Source organism: Dioscorea cayenensis, chromosome 19, assembly GCF_009730915.1.
Source record: "Dioscorea cayenensis subsp. rotundata cultivar TDr96_F1 chromosome 19, TDr96_F1_v2_PseudoChromosome.rev07_lg8_w22 25.fasta, whole genome shotgun sequence".
NCBI lineage: Eukaryota > Viridiplantae > Streptophyta > Magnoliopsida > Dioscoreales > Dioscoreaceae > Dioscorea > Dioscorea cayenensis.
In genome coordinates, this window is record NC_052489.1 from 9,919,684 (window position 1) to 9,933,852 (window position 14,169).

The window sequence follows — 14,169 nt, forward strand, 5'->3', positions numbered from 1 at the left end:
TCTTCTAATAATATAATATGTTGAATTTTGTTTATAAATAAAAATATGATTATTTCATTTTCATACTCCTACTAATTGTTAATGCTATCACTTTTTGAAATGAAATAACTCATGTTTATATTATTATTTTGTATCTTTATCTTGGTATTACATAAGATGTCAACTTCACGTTACATTGTTGATGGGGCACCAAGTGAAAAGCGAAAAGGAATATCAAATAAAAGATAGACAAAAGAAATGAACAATGTGTTAATACCATTGCTTGCGGACATGGCAAAGAGTGGTTTGAAGGTGGATAAGTCATTCAAATGTAAAGCATTTATTGAAGCCGGGAATGTTGTCAATAATAGATTCCCCAATGCTTGCATGGACGCAGATAATGTGGAGAACCACATGCATAAATTGAAGCAAAAATACCAAGACATCAAAAAATTAATGAATCTTAGTGGTGTTGGGTGGAATGACTGGGAAAAAATGCTAGTGCTCAAGGATGAGACGTACCGTACATATGTGGAGGTACTTGAATGAATTTAATTTATTTCAAATCTTTTTTTGTAATTCATACATATAACATATGTTTGATGACTTTGATTTAATTTATTTTTTTCAAAGGACATCCAAAAGCCAAAAAGTACTTGAACAAGCCCATACCTTTATTTGAGGAGTTACGTTTGGTTGCTAGAGATGACCATGCCACCGGTGATTATGCACAATCAATCTATGACCAATTTGGTGGTACAATCCATGAAGATGACCATGATACAATCCCTGATAATGTTCCTGGACCTAATGAGCCAATGGACTGCAAAGCTTTTGTGGCAAATAATCGAAGACATGAAGTATTAAGGTCAAATGCAAGTAAGACAACCACTAAGTCTAGTCGCACAACAAGGACCATGTGTGAAAATGTTGGAATGGAGATTGTTGGGGATAAATTGGGTCAATTGGCAACATCAATTAACCGAGCAAGAAAGAAAGCATCGAAGGAAAAACTATCAGATGCTCTATGGGACATGGAAGGTTACGACGATAAGGACATGGGAATGGTATTTGACATATTAATGATTAACAAAGCACAAGATGAATTGTTCTACTTAAGGAAGCCATTTCTCCAAAAAATATGGTTGGATGAATATATTAAATCTATAAAGAATTCTAGCCGTTGATGTTAGCATCAAAGATAAGGATTGCATATGCATTATTTAATACAAACTAAATGCCAAGTTGGATTTAATATGGTTGCTTGTTTTGCAGGATGCAAACCTTGGATGGTGTTTCTTGTGATGCAAAACTTGGAACATATAAATGGTGTTTATTGTTTCCTTGGATGATTTTGTAAAGTGTTTCTTATAACTGTTCTTTGGCATGAAAACCTTGGAACATTGTATGGTGTTTCTTATATTTGTGATGCAAATCTTGGATGGTGTTTCTTGTTTGCTTGGATGATTTTGTGATGCAAACCTTGAAACATTGTATTGGTGCTTGTAATTAACACCTTGTAATGCAAACCTTCGAATGGTGTTTCTCTATCAAATTTTCCCATGAAACTTGAAACATTGTATTGGTGCTTGTAATGAACACCTTGTACTGGTTGAATGAATTCATAATGAAAACCTTGTTTTCTATTGATTTTATGATGCGAACCTTGTGTCGATGTTTCTATATTTGCACTTGTGGATTTTTATGTATGAGATTATTGAATGAATGAATTTTTTTAGCCATGCATAATTTGAGATCATTTTAAAAGCACAAAAATAAAACTTCATTTCATTCTCATATTTTTTTAAAATTTGTAAAAAATTATGTTATATCTATTTTCATGAATTATGTATATAATAGTATTGATCAAAATAATAACAACAATATTATTTTATAGTTATTATTATCATTATACTTTACATATCATTATAAAGTATTTAAAATTATATTAATTAAAATATTAGTTGATTGTTACAAATATTTATCATTATGATTTACTCCCCTCACTTCCCTCACTTTCATAGAAAGAAACATGTTACGGAAGTCAATCCTGAAGTGTTCCCACTTTCTTACAAATGAACATAGGAAGTGAAAAACTGGCACTTCAGGAAAGTGTCTGATACACCCCTTGCGAGTGTGTACCGCAAGTGCACAGGTTATCGAAGTAATAAAGTACCCTTTTGAGTGGGTAGTCGTATCCATAGGGAATAGTGATTAGAAACAAAAGAATTGCTATTAACTATGGTGAAGATTATTCAAAGTAGTGTGAACAATATTGATAAAATAGAAATAAAAAGAACATGAAGGAGACATAATAAAATGATAGGAGAGGCAGTTGATAGAAAGTGGGGAGCCTGGAGATTGCTCCCCCTACAACTATTGTTTCAAGTGCAAGATCAACCATTATGTCTCTTAACTTATCCTTAATGAGTCGTGAAAATCCTAAAATACACGGTCTCAAACCTAAGGTCAACAGTGACTAACCCTACACTATACCTCGGCTAAGAAATCGCTCAATCTCAACACCTTACACTATGTAAGGCTGCTTAAAGCTCTAGGGATTCCAAGTGATAAACCGTATTCCCTAGTATAGATCTAACCCTTTGGTCCAAATGAATGACCCCTAGTCACGATTAAGCCCTAGCACTAAGGATTACTTCAACTCTTCACTTTATTGCTTGCGCAACTAAGCCCCAGCGGAGTTCCTTTATTAGCACTTTACTCTATTGTGACCGCAAAGAACTCTTGGAACATAGAAGTAGGATAAATCACACTGAAAGGGAAAGGGGATGTTCCTCTATCTCTCGACTCACCTCTCAATCCTCTCCAATCTAGCTTTGTCTAATCCTCATGGCGTGTCACTCATCCACAAGGATTACCAAAATGGATTCTCAACCCTAGTGTCACTGTAAGGGAAAATCACTTCAACAAGCATTCAAGATTGTAACTCAATTAGAACATCAATTAAAGAAAACATAATGAAAGATCAATGAAACAAAAACATCCTAGGGTTTACAAGTCCAAGCATCCACTAGCGGTTTAGCTCTCCATGGAGCAAGATACAATCAATGATGAAATCGAAAGTAAAAACATGCAATCCATAAGTAAAACCCTCTTGTAGTCCGTATTGATGGTCTTATTGAGTAGCCTCTTCTTCTCTAAAGGTTTTCTCATCAAGCCTAAGGCACACCTCACCAAATCGATGCTGACAAAAGCTCCCCAAATAACTATATTCCAAAGGAATGCGGTGTTGAAGGCCTTAGAACCACTCCAAAAACCTTGCCAAAGCCTCTCCAAACCCTAGCTATGAGCGCCTCCAAAGTTGGGGAAAAGATTGGAAAAAAATCTCAAGTCGCGGCTTAAATAGGGCTGGAATAAGGCATCCACATGGGCGTGTGGAATTTCCACATACCCATGTGAATCTCTAGGAATCAAATTTTCAACGCGCTATGAACAGTAATTGCTATAGTGATTTGCTACATTTCTTTACTACATTAAATTGTTACAGTACTTCGCCAAAATGCTCCCGAATCCACACTTTTCACCGAGGCCACATGAATGGGCACACATCCATGCGGTATATCACGTTGCGTCTTCAATAAAATCACATTTGATGAAGATCTTGCTAGTGTTGCACAAGTCAAAACACATGAGCGTGACTGCCTTAGTGCCCCTCTAATTTGCATGTTCACTCGAGCACAACGGAGGTTGGCACACACTCACATGTCTTTGAGCACAACTTGTGTCTCCATGTTTGTTCACTCTAAGATTTCATCAACAAATTGCATCCACGATCTACTTTTGGTTTCTTTCTTTCATACTTGTCTCCATAACCCTACATGCCCAAAAGAACACAAATACACAAGCATAAACGATAAAACCTGAGAAAAGCAATGTTGAATATAAGAAAAGAATACTTCATATTACTATTACATAAGTACTTATCAGTGTCACTTTAGCCCAAATGAACACGTGAATAACCAGAAGTGACAGCACTTCATCCACTTCATGGAAGTGCCACTTCCTCCACTTCCTCCACTTCCTGACTTCCATTGAGTTCAGCCCAAATGAACATGCCCTAAGGTGAACTATGAACGTCCCCCATTTAGTTTACCAAGTAATAATGAAAATAATCAGAGGGAACACTTAAAAGCCATTACTTTAAGGAGCAGGAAGCAATTAGAGGCAAGGCCTAAGGAGGGCTCAAGTGCCACAAATGAAATTGTAGCTATTCCAGAAGACCCTATCCTGACTGAAAATGTGAGTGAAAAGAGTGGGACAAAATAAGATGAAACATGTCCCGAGTCTCTAACTTCAAGGAATCCTGAATACAAGCCTTCAGTGCCATATCTGTCAAGGCTTAAGCAAGACAAGAAATATGCTCAGTTCAAGAAATTTCTCAACATCTTCAAACAACTTCACATAAACATACTTGTCGAAGCTTTTCACAAATGCCCAAGAATGCAAGTTCATGAAATATCTCCTCACCAACAAGAGAAAACTAGAAGACTTGGAAATGGTGACTCTTTCTGGAAATTGCTCAGCAGTGATTCAAAAGAAATAATCGAAGAAACTGATTGATCCTGTTTATCATTCCTTGTGTCATTGGGGAAGGAATGCAAGAGAACGCTCTAGCAGACTCAGGGGTTAGTATAAATGTGATGCCTCACAATTTGTTCCTGAAGCTAGGGTTAGAAGATCTAAGGCCCACAAGGATGACACTACAGTTAGCAGATCGTTCAGTGAGAAAACCCCGAGGATTGGTTGAAGATGTGCTTGTGAAAGTAGACAAACTCATTGTCCTGGTGGACTTTGTGATCCTTGATGTGGATGATGATGTCGAAGTCCCTTTAATCCTCAGGCACCCAATCCTCAACACTTCTGTTGCTTTGATCGATGTCAACGGAGAAAGATGACGCTGAGAGCAGGGGAAGAACAAGTGGTCTTCACTCTTCCAAAGGTGATGAAACATACCCTAGATCATGATGACACTTTATATTTTACTGATGAGACTGATTTGATCATTTCTGATTGTGTGCATGAGGTCCTGGCAATAAACCCTTTGGATGAGTACTTGGAAGAGATAGAAGTCAAGGAAGTAGAGAAAGAAAACGCTACCTCTCCATCGATATAACAAGTGAACCAAATGGAGATTGATTCATCATCTCATGGAAAGAAAAAGAATACTTTGAAGAAAATGTGGAGGAAAACAAATGAAAAATTAAAGAGGAGCATGATGTTAAACAAGCACTCCTTTGGAGGCAACCCAAGATTTTAAATTCATTGCACTCTTGTTTTCATATTCTTTGTATGTTTGGTTAGTAATTTGTTCATTGGATGTGATTGAGTTGTTGTAGTTCTTTTCATCATTTTCCTTAACTCTTTTGCTCATGTTATCTCATGCTTGTTGTGAATTTTGAGTTGTTCCTTGTCTTGGTGCATCAAAGATAAATTCTTGATTGTTTAGGTTGTGAAAATGGCTTTGTTTTGCTCATTTTTAAGGTTGCTAGGAAGACAGGTTCAAAAAAACTAGAAAATGCCCATTTATTTACCGTTTCTGAGCCTGTATGCAATTTAGAGAGAGCCGCATGCTCAGTCATAGGCCATTTAGAGATGCCATGCGGCCTAGCATGCAGCCGCATGCTTGCCCGCATGTCCCAGTTCTTCTTTAACGTGGCTTGCCACTTCTCTTTTCCACTATTCACCATTCTTCTTCCTTGTTTATTCCTTGTTTCTCCTCCATATCTCCACCATTTTCTCTCATTCTTCTTGCTTTAAAACACTCTCCCCCTCCTAGCAACCAATTTTGTGAAATGATTTTGAAGTTTTATCACTCTTTTGGTTGTTTTCTCACTTGATCTTCTCTTTCAACCCTAGCCCAAATGTATATTTCTCCTCACCCATTCCCTTTGTTTTTATTGCTTGAATGGGGTGCAAACTTGGTGATTTGTGGTTTATTTTCTTCTTGTGCAACTTGGGGAATGATTCTAGAGCATTGTAAATTTTTTTGGCTACCTACACAAGAGAAACTCTTGCAGTTTTTTCCCGGAGTACTGTAGCAATATCTATTTTCCACATTTTTCATTTTATTGAGCATTACTTTCTTGGCATTTTGGTTTAACTTGTCTTGTAGGGATGTCGACCAAGCATGAGGTTTCAAAACGATCAAGGAGGAACACTCCACCCCCGTTAGTGAACCATGATTAAAAAATGAAGACCATAAGACAAGATTTGCATTATTGCCCCGGAAAGGGTTCGGTACCATTCGGAAAATTAATTGGGTTATGTTAAAAACTTTAGGTTTGGACGGTGTCATCTTGGAGCATATCTCTCATGATGGTTAGAGTCTTTTCCATCGAAGAACCCACTTATCGAGAGCTTACCTTGGAGGTGTTGAGCATGATTGAGGTTGCCAAATATTGTCCCTTCACCCACCAAGAAAGTTCCATCTCCTTTCGGGCATTTGGAAAGAAACGCAAGATATCTTAAGGCCAATTGTGTGTGTTTTTAGGAATTTATATAAAGGCATTCACACAGACACCAGAGTTCAAGTACTTGCCACAAGACTCTCTGTTTCTTGTTTCAAATGACTCTTATTGGATGTCCATTGTCGACACAAGGAGGAGGAAGGCATCTCAAATGTCAAACCCCACTCACCGTTACATCCAAGCCTTGTTGGCTAGAGAAATCGGGGGTCAACTTGATTCAACGGGAGTAGTCACACGCACTGATCTCTTAATGCTTTATAGTATTTTTGAGCGCTACCCCCTACACATAGGTTACCTCATGGCCTATTGCCTTGCTCATTGAGAAACATCTATTCGCCTTCGGCCATTTTTGCCAGACCTTACATCACACACTTGATTAGAGGCATGGGACTGATTGAGCTCACCCAGGGTATGAAAATTGTGGGTGCCATTGCCAAGCTTAGGATGCAGACTCTAGCTTCCATTAGGATAGTTGAGAGATAGGGGAACACTTACCGCCTTGGATGGCATCGTGGGATGAGTGCACAAGATCCTGGGCCCTCACATGAGACATTGAGGAGTTTCATACTGAGGTACACCAATAGTTACATGTTCTTGAGAGGGGGCAAAAGGAATTAGCTGCATCACCATGCTGCATTGAGAGCAACATGGCTGAGATTTTGGTTTTTATTCACGGTTCATCATCATCTGTTGGCACTATCTTTACCGCTACCACATGCATGGCACCATCACTTCCACCAGACTCTTAGGCTCATAGTATGCTTGAGCATCTACCAACTTGTGTTGTTATGTTCTTATAGTTTTGTGTCATACTTTGGGTTGTTTCTTTTTTATCTTGTATTCTTCAGTTAGTAAGGGTTCAGTCCCTACTAAACATTATTTGTCTATTTTGGTTCTTGTTTTCACGCTATCTCTATTATTTGTTTTTCTTGAGTTGTGATAAGCTTCTTGCTATTTTTCAGGAATATCATCAATGGAGCTTCATACTCTATTGCCCTCATTTTGCAACTTGCCCCATGTCCATACCCATCTAGCGCATTTCTCACCGACTAATTCGGGAAGTTTTTTTACTCCGTCTCTTTATTTTTATTGAATACTTTTCACCATATTCTGCTGACTTATGTACATTAATACAATGTACAACTTTAATGAGTGGATGGAGTATCTTATACATGTACATGCTTGAATTGCCTAGTACCTTATTCTTTTGCATGCTTGAATCACCAATGATAGCTATGATTTCCTTGTTAAGAACTTCCTAGCTTAAAAGGATGATAGATGTGAGTGGTATTTATTTTTTGTGCTTGAATGAAGTCCTGTTTTATCTTTAGTGCACCTTCATGCTTTTTCATGATTACTTCCACCTTATACACTCCAACCAATATATCATAATGATATTGGCATTAGAATGTTAAATTATATATTCAATACTCTTTTAAGAGCTTTTGGTTCCTTCATTGTTTCTTTAGCCTTAAGTCAAGCATTGTAGCAGGTTTTATACCAGGGGACATGGGATACAATGTGTACATACAAAAAAGTGAAAAAAGAGAGTCTATGACAGTATTCCTTTGCTAATTTAGCACGAATGCATCTCTGTAGAATGTAATCAAGTAAATTGGGTGGCTCTTGTGCCTAATAAGTGCTTGTGTGATATGAATGTGAAGCATTCTTTCCTTATGTTGAGCATTACTTTTCTCGGGTTTTTACACTAATATGTGTGTTTTTATGTTACTTTTATGCAGGTAGGGTTGTGAGGCCGAGTATGAAGGAAAGAAGCCAATGTGGATCATAATGCACCGATTTTGGAGGAAATCTTACTAAGGTTCAAACGCGAAGACATAGGTCGGGTGTGAGATGCTAAAGTGTGTGCCAACCTCCTCGTATTTGAGTTAGCACAACTATTTGGAGGGGCACAAGGGCAGTCACACTCAAGCATTCCGACTTATGCACATAGAACAAGATTTCCACCAACTTGTCTGTTATTAAAGAAGCAAAGCGATCCACGACTTGAACGTGTGCCCATTTGCCTCACCTCGATGAAAGTATGGACTTGGGAAGTATTTTAGGCCAGGTACTGTAGTGAAACACTGTAGCGAAAGTACTATAGCAGCAATGTTCACAGCCGGCCGAGAAAACAGGAATTCAGAGAATCCACACGGGCGTGTCAAAATTATACACGCCCATGTGGAAATTCCACATGAGCGTGTGTAAAATCCATAGGCCCGTGTGGTCGCCCGATTCCAGCCCTATTTAAAGCCGATTCAGCCCCGATTTCAGCATTCTTTTCTCCATCCTTTCCACAACTAGAGAGAGGGTTTCGGTGAGGGTTTTGAGAGATATTGGCTAAGGTTTTGGAGAGGTTCTACGGCTCCGACATCGTCATTCCTAAGGAAGAAGGTTGGTAGGGGAGCTTCCGTCGAGGCATATCCTATACCGGACGAGGGAATCCTTGGACGACGAGTAGAGGACTTTCCACAAGACCATCAACACGACTATCGTGAGGGTTTCTCTATGGATTCATTGCTTTTATATTCTATTTCTTTGATTGTACTTAGCTCCATGGAGAGCTAAACCCCTAGTGGGTACTTGGGTATTTGTGAACCCTAGGATATATTTGTTTCATTGAATCTCTTTATTATGCTTTCAATTAATTGATGTTTGTTGTGAGTTCCAACCTTGAATGATTGATTGTATGAACATTTCCCCTAGAGTGACACTAGGGTTGGGAGTTCTTGTTGGTAACCTTGTGAGTGAGTGACACACCACGAGCGTTAGACAAAGCTAGGTTGGAGAGGGTTGAGAGGGTGAGTCGAGAGGTACAGGAGCGTCCCCTTTCTCCTCCGACGTGATAGATTTTACCTCCGTTCCTCGAGTTCTTTGCTGCCATAATAGAGTGAATGGTCTAAGGGATGACCCTCCGCTGGTGCTTAGTTGCGCGTGCAACGGAGTGAAGCGTTGAGGTGATCTTAGTATCTAGGGCTTAATTGTGGTTAGGGACCTTCCACTTGGACCAAAGGGTTAGGTCTATAATTAGGAAGAGATTTATCACTTGGAGTCCGTAGAGCTCATTGCAACTCTATTCGATTGCGAGGTTGAGAGGTTATCTAATCTCTCCTCTGGGATATGTATAGAGTTAGGCATAGTTGACCTTAGGTTTGGGACTATGTATTTAAGGATTTCCACGACTTACCATTGCATCGATTAGGAAGCATAATAGAGGGTTCTTGCACTTGAACGATTGTCCTAGGCGGAGTATTATCCGAGTACCCCATCTTTATCGATTGCCTTACCTCCTCCTTTACTTGTGCTTTCTTACTCGTTGTTTTTACTTTTGAGAATTGAATCATTGTCACACTTATCACTATTGATCTTTCACATAGCTAAGAAGTGGATTAAGTGTTTTTATTCCCTATTCCCTGTGGATTCGATACCCGCTCATCCGGGATTATTACTTTGAACAAGCCAACATGCAATCTATTATGCAAGATATTAAAAAGAAAAATATTATATAAAATACCAAAAATAATTAAATTAGAATTTAACAAAAACAAAAACTTTGAACAAGCCTATGTAAACAATTAGGGTATTTCAAAAAAAACAAAAAAAAACAAAAAAAAAACAATTAGGGTGTGTTTGATACGCAACAAAGTACAGCTTAAGTAGTACAGAACATAACGAGTAGTTGTGGTATAGCACAACTACTTGTACTATATCATGTTTGATATTTTATGGATAGCGCAAAACTTTTTGTGATGTTCTTCATTTGATTTCTTGAGTACTAGACAAAATATGGTAAAATTACTTCTGATATCCTTTGTACTATCCTATGTTTGTTTTACAATAAACAACTTCACAAGTAAATTTCAAAGTTTCTCATTTTCAATATTAACCTAATTAAATTTTTTTTTATAGTTAATAAACTCATTAAATCAAAATTATATATATTTTTTAAATTTTCAAAATATATGCAAAAATAATTTCTTCCTAAAAAATACATGATAAATTCAGTTAATATGTTAATCTGCTAAATAATAAAATTTGTTATAATCCGTATAACTTAATTTATAATCAATAATCTTATTAATACATGATAATCGGTGTATGCATGTATGGTATTTTTTTAATGGTTTTTATATGAATATACTAATATGTTTGATATGTCTATGAAAATTATATCCATGATTCATGGATATAGATATAAAGAGATTTATATTTATTTTTTATACAATTTAAATTTTCATTTTTTTTGATGGAAATATAAAAACTTATGTTAATTTTTATGATTTAAAATTTTAATTTTAAGATATAGATCAAGATATTTCTCACTTTTATTTATCCCATAGAGATGATTATGAGTCAAACATCCAATTAAAAGGGAGACACACAACCTAAATCAAAAGAAATCTCATCCTTCCACTATTTGGTTGCAAAGATCCTATTATATAGAAATCAAATATTAATTTAGATGAAATACATCTCTTTTGCATTAAAAAAATTGTATATTATTCAAATTGAAATGAAAACACAAATAGCATAAGGAAAATTATAAAATATAGCAATATAATTCTAAATTAATCATAAATATAATTAACCCCCTTATTTATTGAGTAATTGAATGAAATAAATTAAAAAAGCTAATAATCTCAACAACATGTACTTTTTCAGTGTGAATAGTTAACTGATAATTCTAGAGTCCCTGGAAACCCTAAAATTTCAAAGAGCCTTTCAAATTTTAGAGAGACGAGAGGGCAAAAACCATAGAAGAGAGGAAAAGAGGAGGGAAAGGGAGAGGGAGTGGGAGAAGGTCTATGAAGATGATATGAAGATGAGGAAGGGCTTTGGCAGAGGAAGAGAAGGATGTGTAAGATCGGGGACTTGATGAGCGTCTTGGGATGTGGAATGCATGATTGTAATTTTTATACTTTATTTAGGGTAATTTAATCTTTTAGTTGTGCTATACCACGATAAAATTTTTCTATTGAGGTTTTGATGTTACAAAAATTTTATTTGCTTGTTTTGTACTCTGATATCCTCTTGTGTCGTATTCTCAACCTTTTTACAAACCAAACAAGGAATAAGAGAAGTTGTGTTGTGCTGTACCTCAAAATTTTGTATCAAATGGACCATTAGTATTTGAAAGATTTTTGCAAAATAGAAACCAACATAATAAATACCCCTATATTTACATTCAAAATGGGATAAAGTTTCTCAAATTTTTTACTTTGAAAAAAAGACATCTTGGATGTAACCTTGAAAGTGTTGACAAAGTTACAATGTGATAAGTGCTTGAACATGCATATTTTATATATCATTTGCACTACATATAGCATGAAATTTCATATATTCAACACCAAACTACTACAAAATTATATTCTTTCGTTCACCATGGGATCTAATTGCATTTCAGGGCTGAAGAAGCAAATATGGAAGCGATTTAAGACAGATGGGACCAAAATACAACTTCCAAAACATCACCACGCCCGTGGTCTGATCGTGCCAATGTGCAAACCCACAGGAAAACTTTATAGGATCTAGAATGACCTTTAAAATGGCCGTTGTATAGTGCCGGTGGTCAATGCATACAACGCCCATAGTCAGACCATGAAAAGACACGACTTATGGCCCAAAAAACCTAACTTTGATCACACTGGCAGTTGTGACCCCTTGGTGCACTACAAAAAACAGACATTTTGCGGCGAGCATTTCATGATGGTTTATGTAAACTGACTCCAAATACAATATTCACGGTAGTTATAGTGGCGGTTTAAAGAAATGCCACAAAAATTCATGCATTTAGTGGTGGTAATCCATAAAACCGCCACGAAATGTAGCAATTTGTGGCAGTTAGAAGAAAACCGTCGCCAAATACATGAATGTCGTTGCAATTTTGTTATAACCGCTGCAAAATGTATGCATTTCACGACCATTTACATGACAATCGTCACGAAGTGCAGATTCTCACCCCTTTTTTTTTATTCTGTATCAATGTTATTTTTTTATTTTACATTGAGGTTAGTCTCATTAAATTGCTCTAAATTAACAATATCATTATACATTAATTAATCCCTGAGTAATTATTAGTCTAACTTGATATTTTGATACCCTATTTTAAATAAAATTCAACCGATATGTAATTAGCATTTGTAATCTAAGTTTTTATTTAAATTTGAAACACGCAGAATTTAAAAAAAACTATTATAAATTAGGTAAAATATCATGTAATGTAAGTGAAATGTGTTTATTGTCACTACAAAAAAATAATAATAATATTTTGCAACAAAAGTTGAGCGATGGCCTCAAATCGCCCTCGCAAAAAGTTATTTTTGCAGCCATTTCAAATCCCCATCGCAAAATAATAAGTTTTTGTAACCAACACAAATAGTCATCACAAAAACTATAACCTTTTGTGACTAAAACAATTACCTGCCGCAAAAGCTATGACCTTTTGTGATGCACATGAATATATACCCGTTGCAAAAACTATAGTATTTTCGACCACCATATACATCAATCGCAAAAGCTATAAGCTTCTATAACCTTTTGCAACCAACACAAATACACGTCACAAAAACTATAATCATTTAGACCAAAAAAAAATTTGTTGCAGATACAATAAGATTGTGTGACCAATACTGATAACCGGCACAAAAACAATGACCTTCAGTAATGACAACCATATATGGTTGTCACAAAACCTATGAATTTTTACGAACAAAACAATTGCCGTCATAAAAACTATAAGATGTATACCCAAGTTATTGTGATGACAACAAGGGTCGTCGCAAAACTTACAAACATTTGCAGCCAAAATCAAATGTCGTCTCAAAAGTTGAGTTTTGCAACCATGATGAATGCTGTTGTAAAAATTATAAGCTTTTGTGACCAACATTGAGATTGTTGTAAAAACTATAAGATTTTGTAACCAATACTTATGCATGTACAAAAATTATATCTTGTTCAACCAACTTACATGTCATCACAAGAAGCTTTTATTTTCAAAAAATAAAGAAGTACTTTTATTGACATATCAAGCTCTCATAAAGTACTTCTTAGAAAATATTTACGCATATACTACCACAACCTCATTTCAGATGCTTTAGATATTTTTAAATGAGACCAAATGTTATGCTTTTTTTTTAGTTAAGACCGAATGTCTACTTTGAATTAATGCTAATTGGATTAAAAAATAAAATAAAATTACTTTTTTACAAGTAAATTTCCAATTAAATATTTTGTATAATTTTAAAAATTTTCACTAGAAGAAAAAGTAACTAGTTTTAATTTATGATCACTGCAAGAGACTTATTTATATAAATTTTCACAAATAGGGAGCATAACCAGTTTTAGTAATTATTAAAATGATATTTTAGAGTAAATTATGAAAATCGAACTCAAACATAACTATAAGTTTAGTAAATAAAAAAATAGCCAAATTGTGATTAATCATAGGATTAAATTGCAAAAACAATGAATAAAAAAGAAAAGAAAATAAAAAACTTAAACGTTAAATTGCAAGAAAAAATAAATAATATTATTTCATAAAAAATAATGTCTTCTTCAATAACATCGGTAAATAAGACATTGTTGAAGGTTATTATAATATATTAAAAACTTTATATTATTTTGCATAATTATTTTAAACTTTAAATAAATACAATAAATATTTTATTAGGGCTAAAATAAGAATTTTTTTAGAAGAATT

At 35.5% G+C, this 14,169-nt stretch overlaps 1 protein-coding gene across 1 annotated transcript; it reads left to right on the plus strand.

Annotated features, from left to right (window-relative positions):
• The first annotated feature begins 270 nt into the window (after positions 1–270).
• On the plus strand, positions 271–1,284 carry LOC120284034. Its single transcript, XM_039290859.1, has 3 exons — positions 271–502; positions 613–1,046; positions 1,255–1,284. The coding sequence occupies exons 1-3, from the start codon at positions 271–273 to the stop codon at positions 1,282–1,284; spliced, it is 696 nt and encodes a 231-aa protein (XP_039146793.1).
• The last annotated feature ends 12,885 nt before the right edge of the window (positions 1,285–14,169 follow it).

Coding starts and splice junctions, on each gene's coding strand:
- LOC120284034 (XM_039290859.1), top strand. CDS start 271: ATGGCAAAGAGTGGTTTGAAGGTGGATAAGTCATTCAAATGTAAAGCA. Junction 503..612: donor GCTCAAGGATGAGACGTACC/GTACATATGTGG, acceptor TTTTTTTCAAAG/GACATCCAAAAGCCAAAAAG. Junction 1,047..1,254: donor ACGATAAGGACATGGGAATG/GTATTTGACATA, acceptor CTTGTTTTGCAG/GATGCAAACCTTGGATGGTG.